The sequence below is a fragment of the Erpetoichthys calabaricus genome, chromosome 2 (genome assembly GCF_900747795.2).
Source record: "Erpetoichthys calabaricus chromosome 2, fErpCal1.3, whole genome shotgun sequence".
Taxonomy (NCBI): domain Eukaryota; kingdom Metazoa; phylum Chordata; class Cladistia; order Polypteriformes; family Polypteridae; genus Erpetoichthys; species Erpetoichthys calabaricus.
The window spans coordinates 175,997,697-176,015,220 of NC_041395.2; the positions used below are offsets into that span (position 1 = coordinate 175,997,697).

A 17,524-nucleotide genomic window follows, 5' to 3' on the forward strand; every position below is an offset into this window, starting at 1 on the left:
TTCCACTTTTTCCCGTACACCATGTTTTAGTGTGAATTCTACGTATGGAGTTATGCATGAGGCCCCAGGTCTTTATGGCCTGTAAATTTGCCTCCCAGTAATAAAACTGAAAGTTAGGTAGAGCAGTGCCCCCTTCTGCTTTAAGTCATTGTAGAGTTGCCCTTTAGATGCATGGATGTTCCATATTCCAAATAAATTAGGTTATGACTGAATCTAATTTCTTAAAAAAAAAAAAAAAAAGATTTCTTAATGTATATTAGGATGGTTTGAAATAGAAAAAGAAGCTTCATCTTAATAGTGTTAATTCTCCCAGCTAATGTGTGATGGAAGGTGGACCATCTATTCACATCTTGTTTAATTTTTTTTCATGCAGACAACATTGTGTTGAAAAAGAGCTTTATATTTACCCCTAGTTATTTAAACTGACCTGCTAAGCTAAATGGGGAGGTGTCCAGTCTAATATTTTGTTCTAGAGAGTTCACTGGAAAAAGCACACTTTTATTCAAATTAATTTTGAGTCCAGGGATCTTTTGAAAATCTGCTAATGCTTTTAGGACTGCTGGCATGGACTTTTGTGGGTCAGATATATACAGCACCATATCACCTTCTCTGAAAATCTCCTTTATCTCTGATGTACAGTATTTCGAAAGTAAACAACCAATGGCTCAATGGCTGTTGCAAAGAGCAATGGTGATAGGGGACATCCTTGTTGAGCACCACATTCTAGATTGAAGTAGTCCGAAATATTGTTGTTAATGCTAGTCTTGTAGGAATAACTGACCCACTATCTTGCAATTACTTATGTTTGCTCCTCCCAAATGCATAATTTAAGGTCTTCTGTTTCATTGTTTAAGTTAGTTTTAGTTAACCCTCGGTCATTGACCCACCTGATCCAGCTTAGCCTTGATGTATGGTGTAGAGAACTAAGTGTTCATTTATTGTTGCACCTGCTGTGTATTGTGTGTGTATAATTTTTCTGCATCAACATTTTCTTTCAAAGAACTCACATTAGTAATAATTACACTTTATATTAATTAGGAAGAGACCAAATGGTCAAATGTGCATTTTTTGGTAAAAAAAATTACTCAAGTTATGCAATGGATTTAAAACTTTTCAAGCAGGAGCATATATGCTGTGTGTTGTTGTCAACTTCTGATACTGTATTAATTCTTTGTGTGATATTTATATTATGCTACTGTCAGCAGAAATTCACTGTAATAATGTAGATATAACAATAACCCTTGAATGCACTGTTATAAACAATTGAACTTGGTGCAGATTTTTAAATATATTGTCTAATATGCCTAATAGTGCATTTTCAATATCGCTTGCCAATTTGACTGGGATACTGGGTTTAAGTCTGATTCCATCTGGGCTATTTTTAATTGTATAATACCATAAATGGTTATTTTAGTATCTTATTCTGTTAATAGCCGACATTATGTTCTAAAGTAAAGTTATCCAGATCACTTACACAAAAATAAATAATTTTCAAAAGTCATATTGTTCTTTTAATTAATATGTTACCCATGGTTCATAACTTTAGTAAACTAATGTTCTTTTTTGAAATTACTACATCTTCATAAAAATGTATCTCTGCAGATGCTGCTGCTGACTCAGAGATATTCTGTATTCTATCAGTGACAACAACCATCACATTTTCAGCTTTTGTCTGTTTTCATTATGGCTAAAAGGGCTCATGAATAAGCTATATCGTATTTTGATTGGAGCTGCGAAGATATTTTATTTACTGTGAGATATAAGTAAGACTGATGCTACTGTGGCACCAATCAAGACAGACATTGTTAAATCATACGTTTTCAAACAACTGGGAGGATTCAGAAAAGTCAAGGCTATGGTTTAGTTCCCAACACTGAACCTAATTTCATTTTTCAAACATACATCTTTAAAAAACAAAATGATCATCTAAATAAAGGACATTTCTCAATTATGCAAAACAGATGGTTAAACAATGACAACCTTGTTCCAGTATCCAAACATCTCCTCTAATAACAAACAGTTCTCACATATTAATGCAGATACCTTTATCCTTAACCCACCATCACATATTATTGCAGATACCTTTATCCTTAACCCACCATACTATGTCTATGTATCCTTTTAGAAAAGTGCATTTCCAAACCTAATTGGGAACTTGTTTCCTTTTTAAATAGCTAGACCTCTCAGCAAATGGCCCTCCTATTGCTATTCCACCTTCTCTCAATCTGATTATCAGTAATATTCTTGCTGTAAGCTGAGCAGAATTTATATTTTGCCTAATACTATATAAAGGATGCAAGTATTTCAGGGTGCGCCTTTATGGATGCACATTGTGGCAAGTTCTTACATCTGGAGTATAAATGAATATTTTTATACAGTATATAAAATGAAGACTCATTTTATGTTTTTCTTCTCTATTAAACCTTGGTATCAATCCACATATTGCCACCTGTTTAACTGTTATTATTTGGGTGGCTCTCTGCATTTGAATTTTATAATTTTTCAAATATTTAAATGCTGTTTACCTTGCTCGTGCAGACTTCTACTGTCAGAAGCATTTATCTAACGCAAGTAATTATATAACCTTATAATTACTGATTTCCTTCTGAAGACGTACTTAAAATTAAGAGAAAATAAAACTACAAATTCACTTAAATTATAATTACAAAATATATTCATTACTCAAAATATAGCCAATTTGTTACACTGATATTACCAATATTGAGCAATAATCTGTTACACTGATAATCATTTTCCATTAAAAAAACAATTATCTTTAGGCTGCAAGCAACTATCTTTTCAAAACAGTCACTATATTTTTTTTTCAAGGTAATTTAAAAAATGAGGAATTTCAAAAACATACTACTTGCTAAAAAGTATTATGTGAACATGTAGTATACATCGAATTGCAGTGTTGTCATTAATTTTCTTTCCATATTTTGGCACTCAATTAAACGAAGAAATGCATTGTGGGTCCAATGTCAACCATCAATGGTAATATGCTACAAAGGGTCTGGAATGATTTAGACTACAGGATTGATGTGTGCCATGCGACATGAAAGGTGCATATTGGGCATTTGAAAGATTAAGAAAAAACTGTAAGAGATGCTTTACAAATTGATTTAGGCTACGCGTTCATATGATATTTGGTTATTGAGTAATACACGTTTTAAAGTGTTCAATTGTTTTTCAGAAAATAAAACAACAATCAACTTTAAATATAATTGAAAATGTATACATTGTCTTTTTAATATACTCCGTAACACATAGTGTAACAGCATCTATGAGGTTTGGCATTATTATGCACAGATTAAGAATAAAGACTATCATATCATCAGAGATCATTTAATTAAAAGGAAATGCATTAACAAAGATACCGCAAAATCTCAGTACCATTTTGGAAAATTTTAACTAGATTTTCACTGATCAACATATTGTTTTATTTGTGTTTAAATAATAAAACACATCTGCTTGGTTTACATTAGGAAACTATTATTCCAAGTGCATGTGCACAAAGTCTTACTTTTATAAATTCAGCACCCTTACAAAACCTCTTCCGTAGAATTAAAGCATGTACTTTTTTTTTTTTTTTTGCAGATTTTACTTGAGTAAAAGAGGTACCAGCAACCTAGAAAGAAGATAATAAACCTATTGAATAAGAGTTAGTATTGACTCTGTTTTATAAGGTGTATTAGTGATTTATACTCTCAAAAATGCTCAGGTAATTCAATGTTTACCTTCTGCTAGTTATAATAGAAGAGCTCATCAAGATTACAGTATCTTTAAAGTCCTTTTCCTTTAGCTTTTAAAATTATACTAGTGTTAGTATTTGACTATGAATTCAGTATTATTTAATTTTTCTGTGGTATATCCTATTGTCTTTCATATTTTTTAAGAATTCCATTCTAGTTATTGTCATCAAAACAGCAATAAAACAGCTTTGCCAAAACAGCCAATGATACAGTTAGGTCCATAAATATTTGGACAGAGACAACTACTTTCTAATTTTGGTTCTGTACATTACCACAATGAATTTTAAATGAAATAACTCAGATGCAGTTGAAGTGCAGACTTTCAGCTTTAATTCAGTGGGGTGAACAAAACGATTGCATAAAAATGTGAGGCAACTAAAGCATTTTTTTAACACAATCCCTTCATTTCAGGGGCTCAAAAGTAATTGGACAAATTAAATAACTGGAAATAAAATGTTAGTTTCTAATACTTGGTTGAAAATCCTTTGCTGGCAATGACAGCCTGAAGTCTTGAAGTCATGGACATCACCAGATGCTGGGTTTCCTCCTTTTAAATGCTCAGGCGGCTTTCCATTGCTGTATGTTTGTGGGCCTTTCTGTCTGAAGTTTAGTCTTCAACAAGTGAAATGCATGCTCAATTGGGTTAAGATCAGGGGCCTCATGTATAAACGGTGCGTACGCACAGAAATGTTGCGTACGAATGTTTCCACGCTCAAATCGCGATGTATAAAACCTAAACTTGGCATAAAGCCATGCACATTTCCACGGTAACTCATGCCTTGGCGTACGCAAAGCAGTGCTACTGTTCCTGTGTGGTCAACCTTTCTTTCTTAGATCCACATTCCTGACGCGGCTTTATAAATACACTGAAACTAACTGCATATTGTTTATTAGTGTAATGCATCTGATTGTAATTAATCTGCAGCAATACAATGGTCCAGGGAATAGCCATAGTATTCCAAATATCATAACTGCTTTAGCGTTGTTACTGTCACTGCACTTCTTCTTCTTTCAGCTGCTCCCGTTAAGGGTTGCCACAGCAGATCATCTTTTTCCATATTACTCTCATTGCACCACTCGGAGTATTTATATCACTGTATCTGAATGGGGAATCACAGCAGCAGCTGATTGGAAAGAGAATTATCGGTACACAGCATGAAGAAGACGCTGCCTTAGCCACGGCAAAACGCTGTAGAGACTTCCCAGTACGGACTTCGCGGTTTAGAAAAAGTTTCATCCCAAGAACTCTAAACGCACTCAATCAGTCCATCAAGTGCTCCTTGTAGAACTGTTTACTTATAAGTACAATTACCTCACTGTAAACTTGCACTACAGTTATAATATTGCACAACCTGCGCCACTTTATAAAGCGCGTATCTACATATGATGACGGTATTCATTTTTAAGATGAAATGCAGCAAAATATGTTGATTATATTATACAGATAAAACTTTAACTTCATTTAAATAATCTGTATTGTTAATAATTAAACATGTGAGGACACGGTGCCGCAGTGCTAGCTAGTTCAGGGATTGTTCCTGCATTGCGTTGTATTCTTGCGCTGACGCCACACTGTAAAGATAGACGGATAGAATAATTAAACATGTACTATGAAGATATTTCAATGTTCCTTAAAAGTTTTGAAGAATCGGCGTTCTAAGCTTACAAATGGCTTCACGTCTATTACATAGCTGATTGTGTGGCAATTGGGTATTTGGAGAAAGAAAAGTAGGGATAGGAATAGTACGTTTGAAAGAGACAGTACTGCTGTGATAAATTATTTCATCGAAGGCCGCGCATGGCGCAGCAAGCCTCTTGCGTGAGATATGAACAAGCACTGCGCCACCGTGTTCCCATGTTTAATAAAATGCTTTCATTCCTATCATCATGAAAAAGATATCACGTATATATCTCAGAATTTTAATTATTCAGAGAGCTGTAATATCACGAATGTAATGGATTATGTGTCCTGTCGGAGAAAGAGAAGGCCCGTTTAAGAAGCAGGTAGTGCTTTACACACAAAGCACATAGAAGATCAAATACAGAACAAAGCATTTAACGTGTACTTTAGTTACAATGGGATTTGAGAAACTAGTAAATTAAACGATTTTAAGATGAAGTTTATGATGTTCTACTTTAATGGCAAAATAAACTACGTGATTAAAGTGGAAATTTCGAGATTAAAGTTGACATTTCATGCTTTTTTCCCCACTGTGTGCCTATTTTTTTTTTTTGTCTGTATCCTAATAAGTTTTCATATGACACTCAGACGGTGGGCTACGACTCACCTTTTCACGGCGACTTTGATATGTGACTTTTTTTTTTATTTCGGGCACTGTGCGACTTTGTGAATTTGACCTTTCGAGTTTCTTCGACACTCTGTCACTCGATCAACTTCCTTTTGTTGTTTATACCACTGTTTAAACCAACAAATAGTACGTTTTTTCTTTGCCTCCACTTGGTATTCGCTGAAATTCTTATATTTTCCCCCGTGCTTTTCCCATTGTTTTTTCTCAGAAGGCTATTTATATCTATTTGCATATTCAAAGAGGCGTAATTCTGTGAGGAGTTGGGGCGGGACAGAAGGCGCGTGCACGTGCGTTACTTTTCACGCTGATCGGGATTTATGTAGTGGAAGAACGTGAAATTTTGCGTGCGCACAGATTCCTGCATCTGTATTTTTCTGTGCGTACGCACATTCCTGCTTTTGTGCTTACGCCATGTTATAGTGTGAGTTCTACGCACGGCGTTATACATGAGGCCCCAGGTGACTGGCTTGGCCATTCAAGAATTTTCCACTTCTTTGCTTTAATAAACTCCTGGGTTGCTTTGGCTGTATGTTTTGGGTCATTGTCCATCTGTATCATGAAACGCTGCCCAATCAATTTGACTGCATTTAGCTGGATTTGAGCAGACAGTATGTCTCTGAACACCTCAGAATTCATTCGGCTGCTTCTGTCCTGTGTTACATCATCAATAAACACTACTGTCCCAGTGCCACTGGCAGCCATGCACGCCCAAGCCATCACACTGTCTCCGCCGTGTTTTACAGATGATGTGGTATGCTTTGGATAATGAGCTGCTCCACACCTTCTCCATACTTTTTTCTTGCCATCATTCTGGTAGAGGTTGATCTTGGTTTCATCTGTCCAAAGAATGTTTTTCCAGAACTGTGCTGGCATTTTTAGATGTTCTTTAGCAAAGTCCAATCTAGCCTTTCTATTCTTGAGGCTTATGAGTGGCTTTCACCTTGCAGTGCACTCTCTGTACTTACTTTCATGCAGTCTTCTCTTTATGGTAGACTTGGGTATCGATACGCCTACCCCCTGGAGAGTGTTGTTCACTTGGTTGGCTGTTGTGAAGGGGTTTCTCTTCACCATGGAAATGATTCTGTGAAGGGGTTTCTGAGTTGCTGAGTTCACCAGTGCTTGCTTTCTTTCTCAGGATGTACCAAACTGTAGATTTGGCCACTCGTAATATTGTAGCAATTTCTCAGATGGGTTTTTTCTGTTTTCGCAGCTTAAGGATGGCTTCTTTCACCTGCATGGAGAGCTCCTTTGACCGCATGTTGTCTGTTCATAGCAAAATCTTCCACATGCAAGCACCACACCTCAGATCAACTCCAGGCCTTTTATCTGCTTAATTGATAATGACATAACGACAGACTTGCCCACACCTGCCCATGAAATAGACTTTGAGTCATTTGTCCAATTACTTTTGAGCCCCTGAAATGAAGGAATTGTGTTAAAAAAATGCTTTAGTTGCCTCACATTTTTATGCAATCATTTTGTTCAACCCACTGAATTAAAGCTGAAAGTCTGCACTTCAACTGCATCTGAGTTGTTTCATTTAAAATGCATTTTGGTAATGTACAGAACCAAAATTAGAAAAAAAGTTGTCTCTGTCCAAATATTTATGGACCTAACTGTACTTACATTAAGACATATATGATTAAGCACTAGCACCTTTGTGCAGCTTTTGAGGTCACTGATTATGTCAGGGCCTGTACTTTACCATGCCATGGCATTAACAATGTATACTTCCTGGGAATCGACTAGATTGTTTAAAATGATACATCTATTGATGACTATACTATGCATAATTGCTGCAATCTCTAAAGTCATCACCACAAGCTGACAACACTAAAACCTAAAGGGGGAGCAATTATTTTAGTGCCATATTTGTGTGTCTGTTCAATTAAAAAACATTTCTTATTGAGAATACAAATAAAAATGGCAGTGAAATATTTGCCCCCCTTTGGCATTCAATGCTGTTTGCACCCTTTTCTGCACTGCTCATTACTAATTATCAGTTTGGATATATTAACAGAGCAAACTCTATAGAAAAGGGTAAATTGAAAAAAATGATAAAATGTAAGAATGTAAGAATAGTTATATTTATGAATTCCTTAGAAATATTTATTGCTCTGATGACTAAACAAGAAAATCAATAAAAATTTAGAATGATGCACAGATTGTGAAAATGGTTGGAACCTGCAGCCCTGAAAACTGAACTTGAAAACCGCTGCACAAAGCAATAAGAAAACCCTACACACATATAAGGGTCTTTGGACCTCCCTTGCTTGCATATGATGTATGATATCCTACTGAAAGAAAGGGTAGTGTGAGCTATTGATAGTGTGATTTTTTTTTTTTATATAAATTTATATTTTAAGCATACTTTTAAAAAGCACTAGAGAAACATATATAGCACCCAATGTTTTCAATAAAGAAAAGAGAAATCTTACATTCTTTTTCTACTGGAAGCTGCATGATAATTTCTAGAACTCTGCTGCTATTGCATGTATAAAATATAGATATATTTTGTTTCAACATTTTTTGCAGACATTTTATAGTAAATGTAGCCCAACACATGCCACTTAATACTTAATAATTTCTATAATTATACAGTATACTTTAAATTACAGCAGAAATACTGTGTAAGTGTATTTACTGAAAGGTTATAATTCATTGACAATGTGCTCAATTATTTTATAACTTTCATCAAACATTTCATGGAACACAGTATAATCCATCCTTAAAACAGCAGATTGGCAAAGCACAAACTAAACATTTATGTAGGTCCTGTTGTATGAGTAAAAATGTTCTTTTATACTTTTATATTGAGTATGTAGTGTCTGTGTTAGCTATAATGTAATAAGTAGTAGTCATTTTTTCTCAATCTGTATATCCACAAGGCTTCTCGACACTTTGCAATTCTATCATTAAAAGGGCATATTATAAAACAATAGACTTTTTTCCGACTATCACATATACAACTGAGTTTTAATAATAAACAATAAATGTTGTAAGTGAAAAGCTTCTAAAAATTATAAATGCTATCATCTTACCTATCTGATGTAGTGAATAGCAGCAGTCCTTCCTGTCAAGAAAGGCATTCAGAATTCTGTTATAATCTTCTTTCTGTCTTTTTCCTTTTGCCCACCGCCAATCTGTATAATACAATATTTTACATTTTGTTACCCTACTACATAGAGTTTGAGTACAATATCTATTTGTTATTCAAGCCTCTAAAAAATAAACTTTGAATTACAGATTTATGCATCTATCCACAAAATAGCAGAATCGTTAATTTCCTACATCTTTACTTACTCCCCCGTAAAATGGGCTCACAGGTTCTGACTACCATTAACCAAAAGTTAGCAAAGAGGCTGACAAATATATTTTGTTTGCCTATGTTTTGTACCTCACTAACAAACTGTGCCGGTCAACTTTCTCCTAAGAATTATTTCCACATAGAACTTAGCTGAGAAACAGTCCTAACAGGTAATTTCAGACTTACAGGAAGTACCTTTCATGAGTACAAGAATGAAAACCGTCACCCACTACTAATTAAAATGTAAGCATTTATTTCAAGAAACAGAATAAACTCTTTCCTCACCTTTCACTTATAAATTCAGCTTAAGGTAACATTTACTCCGAGAGAAAAAGGAAAAAAAAAAGCTACCACTATAAGCAAGAGTCAAACTTCCATTAAAAAAATAAAATAAAAACAGCATGGAAATCGTATCAGAATTTATACCAATATCTACTATTTAATGCTCAACAGAGCAAACTGCTCCTTCTCCAAGGTTCTGGACTTCAGCAGAATTTGCATCAATAAGGGCTAATGGACACTTGATTTGCACACGTGTGTGCCAAGATGCATGATGCCAGTACCCCACAACAGCTCCAAGACCCTCTTAATGATCAGAGCCATCATTGTGACAGGTCTGGTCCAATAAATTTCCTGGCTTTGTAATCATTTCCCCATCACCTGTTCTGTACACTGGTAGTCCTGTAAACTGGTCCACTTATTCTGTTTCACCATTTTTTTAAATAATTAAGTGTAATAATATAAAATAATATAGTAATATTTAATATTATTTTGCGCATACATTACATTTAATATATTTATTGATATGAAAAATAAAGACAAAAATTATTATCTGCATAGAATAGCAAAATATATTTACTTTTAATAAAGCACTGTTTTAAGGTACATTCTGTAAAACCCTAAAAATATGGTCCATGCTTGCTTTTCTATAACTGAAAATGTTTGTGGGTAGCTAAGAAACATATTTTTTGTTTAAGAAACAATTTTGGATTTGCACACATGCAGGTATTTTATTAAAGTCAAATGCTGCATGCTCACAGTTATGTTTTAGAGTATTCTTTAGAGATTTTTGTTGTATCTTTTTTGATATAAAATGTGTGAGAAATTTTATTTTTTATCTTGTCTAAGAGCACCTTCACAAAAAAAAAAAAGTTAATTTTCAGTACCAGTCACTTTTGACTCAGTACTGATGTACCTCGACCAAGATGTTGGCAAACAAGGGCCTGTCCAAGGATCATCTGGCCACAACGCAACATGCAGCCCCAACCAGTGTCACATGTGGGCCCCGTCCCTCCTGCAAAAGAGATTAGAAAATAGTTACTTTGATAAATTAATGCAGTGAATAAAATGTACAATAAAAGAATGTTGTTTTAAAAGGTATATTTAGCCTAACCCCTTTCTGAAATGTCATTCTTACCAATAGGAGGGAAATTTTTTCTGTATGTGAACCAAAGACGTGAAGAAACATCGGAAAGGATCTCATCTCTCTCTGAAAAACAGAAATGTTTTATACTTATAACACTTGCTACTTACTACAACAGCAGACAAAAAACAAATTTACTGCTATTTTATCTATCCAGCTACGAATCTAGTTTAGGACTGAGGGCCAAACCCTTAAAATATATTATTTCTACTAATTTTTAAACTTTTACCCTACATGTTTACAAGTTAAGATTAGCAGGAATGTCTCTGCTTCTTATTTTCAGAAGCCTATGAATTTTTATGCAGCTCAATACACTAACTGAATGAATAGTTGCCAATTCATTTAGAACAAATAGTATTAATACAGAAATATAGAGCTGGATCTTCATGCATCTGAAAATAGAAAAAAATGTAAAAGGTAACTGCGTGCTCAAAAATAAAAAAGAATGTTAGAAACACAATGTTACTGCTATTGAGCTTTTAACTTCAACTGATGAAGTCTCAACAGCCAAAGTAGCACACTTTCAAATTTATTTCTATTTGTCCGACTACAACTAGCATTCACTTGCTAATTTATTTTGTTCATGTAATATCTTCTGATCATTTAGACTATCAAATCCAGCTTAATTTTTCTATTCATTAATACTAGACACAAGCACACTGTTTAAAATGCAAAGGCCGGCATGTATGTATTTCTCATGCCTATCCATCTGTCGTAACATGTAGGGGTATAAATGATGTGGACTGATTTTCAGTACTTTTTTTTTCATGGCTATATATTTTGGTTTTATCAGGTACATTACATCATTTTTCTTAATTATTAAGAAAAGAGGCTTCAAGATCAAAAATGTAACATATTAAATTAATAAAGACACCTGAAGAATGCAAACATAATTGACAGTTCCATGTTCATTTGTTACTGATTAATACAACAACAAATACTACAGTTTCACCACCTAACGGCAGGACTGTTATATTTAAGAAAATGTACCTGTGATTGCACTGTATTCTTGTCCAAGAATCCACACAGGTTCTTCAGTCTCTGGAAAATCCTCAAACTCACCAAACCTTAGTGTGTCGTAGGTCAGAGTAGCTGAAAATGGAGAGAAAAATAAACATTTAATTAGAACTGGGATCTCCAGCTTCAGTCCTGGACATTTTACAAGGCTTAAGAGGTTTCATTTCACCCAATATTTTAATCAGAAGAATACATCTGGTTTGGTATGAGCTAGTTGCTTATTTTCTTCTTGTTAATTCAGTAATATTTGGTCTAAGAATGCATTTAACCTCCAGCATTCTGGTGAATGTATATATTTTTTGCATCAATTACTATTACATGTTCTTAAATTTTCTTTATTCACAAACTACTTTATCTTACCACTCTAAAACATTTTGCCCAAGTTTTAAGGTTTAGAACCCTCTATTTGGTATGTACCAATGACACTACTCTCCAGTCCCTCCAGTTTGTTTACACCATAGTGTGCTATATTACTTTAATATGTATGAATAGGACTAAGATAACAAGGTTTTGTATCTTTACATCATAAATGACCTGTCTTACTTTGATCAGGGGACTGTTTTTTTAACTGGCAGAAGTACTACCCAATTACAAAAGCACCTACTTTCACTTGCATTAACCTAATTTACTCACTCGATTACTTTTCCACATAATGTCATTATTATTTCTTGTTCTGTGCGTTCATATCAAATACAGTCATGTGGCAATTTAGAGCCAACCAAGAACAGGTAATTCATATTTACAACCGAGGGCCATAGGAAAACAACAGGGTAACAATTTTCTAGAAATTGCCAAAACCAACCACAGTAATAAATCTTCCATTAATTATTATTATTATTATTTCACAGGGTCTCATATGTGTTCTGACTCTTTGAGGGCCTTTTAAGATTTGTTTTGAATGGCACTGCCCCACATGACTATTTCTTATGGATTCAAGCTGCACTGTCTTCCTTACGTTAGTGTTTCTCAACGTTTAAGGTCCCACACAACAGTTTTGCCTTTTTACATTCATTGATGTCCCACTAGCAGCAACTGCAAACTGTCCCCTAGGTGAAACAAGCATGATCGCAGGGTCCCCCTTGGTGAAATGAGATCACTTAGAAATGGGCAAACGTATCATACAATTCTGCCAATCACTTTAACAATTCAAAAAGAAAAACATTAAAAAATATTTAAAAGCAGCAGGCCCAGACCTTATCTCCCCTTCCACACTCAGGCACTGTGCAGACCAGTTGTCCACAGCATTTGCAGACATTTTCAACCAGTCTCTGGGTTTGTTCACTGTTTTTGCCTACTTTAAGACCTCCACCATCATTCCAATGGCAAAAAAAATCAAAGGTCACATGCCTGAATGACTACAGACCAGTAGCTTTAACCTCGGTGGTAATGAAGACTTTTGAATTCCTTATTCTAAATTACCCCAAGAGTGTTACAAAAAAGTTCCTGAACCCATTTCAGTTTGCATGCAGAGCCAACTGTTCCGTGAATGATGCAGTGAATTTAGGTCTGAGCTTTATGTACCAACCCTTTTCAGAGGCCAGGGGCTTTTGTGTAAATCTTGTTTGTGGACTTTGGGATGATTGTATTGAAAGCAGAGGCAGAGCTCCTAGTTAAGAAACTCACCCAGTTTAACCTGCCTAGTTCAATCAGCTATTGGATCACAGACTTCCTTACAGATAGGAAACAGTGCACACAGTGGGTCAGACGTAACAATTAGTATTGGTGCACTAAAGGGATGTGTCCTTTCCCCACTACTCTTCTCACTTTATACAAATGACTTTACCTGTGGCAATTTGTCTGTCAAACTTAAATTTGCACATGGCATAACCACTAATAGGCCTCATTTCGTACAATGATGAGTCCATATACAGACAAGAGGTGAAAAATCTGACATAATGGTGCAGCCATAATAATTTGGACCTTAACATTCAAAAACTCAGGAGATGATCATAGAATTCAGGAAACAGTAACCTGCTCACCTTTCAATTGCTATAAATGGCTCAGATGTTGGGATGACAGAATCATTTATGTTTCTGGGCACTGTGATGTCACTAAAGTCTGTAAGAGAATGTTAATTTTGCATCAGCTGAGGAAATTCAATCTCCCTTAAGCAATATTGGTCCAGTTCTACACGGCCATCATCAGGTCCATTCTGACCTCATCTATAACCTTTTGGTTTGATGCTGCCTTTGTTCAGGCTAACGCCAATTTGCAATGCATCATCAAAGACAGTGAAAGGATCATAGGCTGTAATTTACCTCACACTTAAGTCCTATATGAGTCCAGGGTAAGGAAGAGTGCTGCAAAGATCATTGCAGAACCAAATCAGCCAGGTCATCACCTGTTCCAAAGACTACCCTCCGACAAACATCTCTGTGCAGTGAGAGCTAAAAAACAACCATCACCTAAACAGTTTTTTTCCCCATGTTCAGTTATTCTTACTAATAAGGTCTGGGCTTCTACTCAGTATCTATTTACCTGCAAACTAGACTGCCTGGACATTTTTAAAACTACTTACTCTTTATTTTTTATTGCCTATATATGCTGCATCATATTTTATCATTTTATATTTTATTTTCTTTTATTTATCTTTTGTATTCTGTGTTCTCCTAGTATGTCACACCAATACTATGAAGACAAATTTGTGTACAAATTTGTGTACCTGGCCAATAAATTGAATTCTGATTCTGACCAATTCTCAGACTAATATCAGCAACTGGGGTCACAACCCAGAGGTTCAGAAACATTGGCTTAGGCATCTTACTTGTGAACCAACAATGGCAACCTGCAACCCACTAGCACCATGATCCAGTGGTTGAAAAACACCGACTTACACAGACCCAGTGTGTGGCCGCCAAGATGTGAAGACTGGTTTGTGCCACTCTATACTGGTTGTTAATATATTTACACCAGTGACTCAAAGAGCCTCATTTTGACAAACAGTCGGTCCAAAAAGGAGTAAAAGTAATTTGGTGCATGACTGTACTCTAAACAAAATATAGAATTATTTATTTCTTCACAATCATGGTATATATTAGTTTACCACATGCAACTGTATTCTAAAGTGAAGCATATTTTATAAATAATAATAAAAAAAAACCACTAATCCTTCGCCTTTTATAATGGAGCCAATGGGTAAGCTGTGAAGAAGATCCTTAAAACTTACCGAATGTGTCCACTTTGAGAAAACATGCCTTCCATGTTTCTGAGGCATGCTTGTGACATCAAAAGTAAACTTAAAATAATACATTTTAACAGTGATTCTTGGTACTCCACTAAATAATGTCATCTCCAGACAGAAGAGCAGCTTCAGCGACAGACTGCTGTCACTGTCCTGCTCCACTGACAGACTGAGGAGATCGTTCCTCCCCCAAACTATGCGACTCTTTAATTCCACCAGGGGGGGTAAACGTTAACATTTAACATTATACAAAGTTATTGTCTGTTTTTTTTTTTCACCTGTATTATTATCATTCTTTAATTTAATATTATTTATTGTATCAGTATGCTGCTGCTGAAGAATGTGAATTTCCCATTGGGATTAATAAAGTATCTATCTATCTATCTATCTATCTATCTACTATTTTCTTGAGATAATGATACATTTATAGCTTGTTTGTCAGCTTGCACCAGCCATCATGGGTGGAGTTATGACAACCCAATGCCAAAAGTACAATTTGTACTGTTATTTTACTTAGCCTGTGGAGCGAGATGCAAGGTGAGTGGTAGTGTGGTGAAAAGTGCACAGCTTCATTGTACTTTTTACATATAACAATAAATCAGAAGTGAACTGGCTACACTATATTGTACTTTTAATAAAGGCCTTAGAGCAGGGGTCCTCAATCACAGTCCTGGAGGGCCACAGCGGCTGCAGGTTTTTATTCTAACTAGTTTCCCAATTAGAAGACAGCCCATGCTGATAATGAAACTTGGTATTGAACTATTTAGCTTCTTAATGCTTGCATTCATCCAAGAGCAATTTTAATTGCACTATAGAGTTTCCTTCTGTGAGAACATTATCCATGTGTTTTGTGGACCAGAATAGATTTAAACTTAATGGTCCTTCCAATTCCCCTCTCATTCATTTCTAAACATTTTTTATCACAGATACTTCATGGTAAGCACGTTAGCTGAAGAGCTGCTGGTTTATTGGTTATCTGCATCTCATTATTAACTAATATCTGATTAAGAAAACAGGCAACAATTAAAACTTAAATGCAGCTGCCTAAATCTAAAATAGGCAATTAAGGGTTCTGAATGGTAACAGGCAAGAGAACTAAAATTAAGCCAAGCAAATGTATTGCTTTAGTAGTAAATAAAAGGGTTCTAATTAAGAAATTGGTTAAAGTGAAAACCTGCAGCCATAGCAGACATCCAGGACTGTAATTGAGGACCTCTGATCTACAAAGTAACTAAAATTTTTCTTTGGTGAATACAGGCACTAACTAACAAGGCATAGAGTTAAACACCAACTTTCATTATCAGCAAGGACTGAGTTCTAATTAGGACACTGGCTGGAATGAAAACCCGTGGGCCACTGCTGCCCTCCAGGACTGTGATTGAGGACCCCTGCGTTAGAGTTTTGAAAGAGCCAAGTCACTTTTCAGTGGTGTGTATTGTGCACACATAATTAAAAAAATAAAAATAAAAATGCAAATAAAGAATTGAGCATAATATTTTTGAGTGAGTAAATTCACTGACACTGATACCAATCAATCCATAAATATACATGGAGACTATAAAGACTCCATGTAGAACCTGGCACTATGAGGCAGGAATGAAAGCTATACTAACCTTAATAAAATTCAGCCTAATTAAATTTTGGTGAACTGGCATCACTAAACTGGTCAAGTGTGTGGGTGTGTTCACTCTACAATTGGCTACTACCCATTCAATCAATATTGAAAACACATCAAGGACAACCACCATGATAATATTATTATTAGATTATTATTATCTAGGTGTTGTTCCTGCCTTATGCCCTAAAATTGTACAGACAGATACAGTTAGGTCCATAAATATTTGGACAGAGACAACTTTTTTCTCATTTTGGTTCTGTACATTACCACAATGAATTTTAAATGAAACAACTCAGATGCAGTTGAAGTGCAGACTTTCAGCTTTAATTCAGTGGGGTGAACAAAACGATTGCATAAAAATGTGAGGCAACTAAAGCATATTTTAACACAATCCCTTCATTTCAGGGGCTCAAAAGTAATTGGACAAATGAAATAACTGGAAATAAAATGTATTTCTAATACTTGGTTGAAAACCCTTTGCTGGCAATGACAACCTGAAGTCATGAACTCATAGACATCACCAGATGCTGGGGTTCTTCCTTTTTAATGCTCTGCCAGGCCTTTACTGCAGCGGCTTTCAGTTGCTGTTTGTTTGTGGGCCTTTCTGTCTGAAGTTTAGTCTTCAACAAGTGAAATGCATGCTCAATTGGGTTAAGATCAGGTGACTGACTTGGCCATTCAAGAATTTTCCACTTCTTTGCTTTAATAAACTCCTGGGTTGCTTTGGCTGTACGTTTTGGGTCATTGTCCATCTGTATCATGAAACGCTGCCCAATCAATTTGACTGGATTTGAGTAGACAGTATGTCTCTGAACACCTCAGAATTCATTTGGCAGCTTCTGTCCTGTGTCACATCTATACTAATAAAAGGCAAAGCCCTCACTGACTCACTCACTCACTCACTCACTGACTGACTC

At 35.4% G+C, this 17,524-nt stretch overlaps 1 protein-coding gene across 2 annotated transcripts in view; it reads right to left on the reverse strand.

Annotated features, from left to right (window-relative positions):
• The window catches only part of atg4b (autophagy related 4B, cysteine peptidase), a 308,094-nt gene that overhangs the window by 268,971 nt on the left and 21,599 nt on the right, over positions 1–17,524 (reverse strand). For both annotated transcript variants that reach the window (XM_051923643.1, XM_028794816.2), the window contains exons 2-5: positions 11,782–11,883; positions 10,786–10,857; positions 10,564–10,662; positions 9,103–9,204 (exon numbers count right to left, since the gene is read on the reverse strand). In XM_051923643.1, coding sequence (XP_051779603.1) covers positions 9,103–9,204; positions 10,564–10,662; positions 10,786–10,857; positions 11,782–11,883 — 375 coding nt within the window. The remainder of the gene's footprint in view (positions 1–9,102; positions 9,205–10,563; positions 10,663–10,785; positions 10,858–11,781; positions 11,884–17,524) is intronic.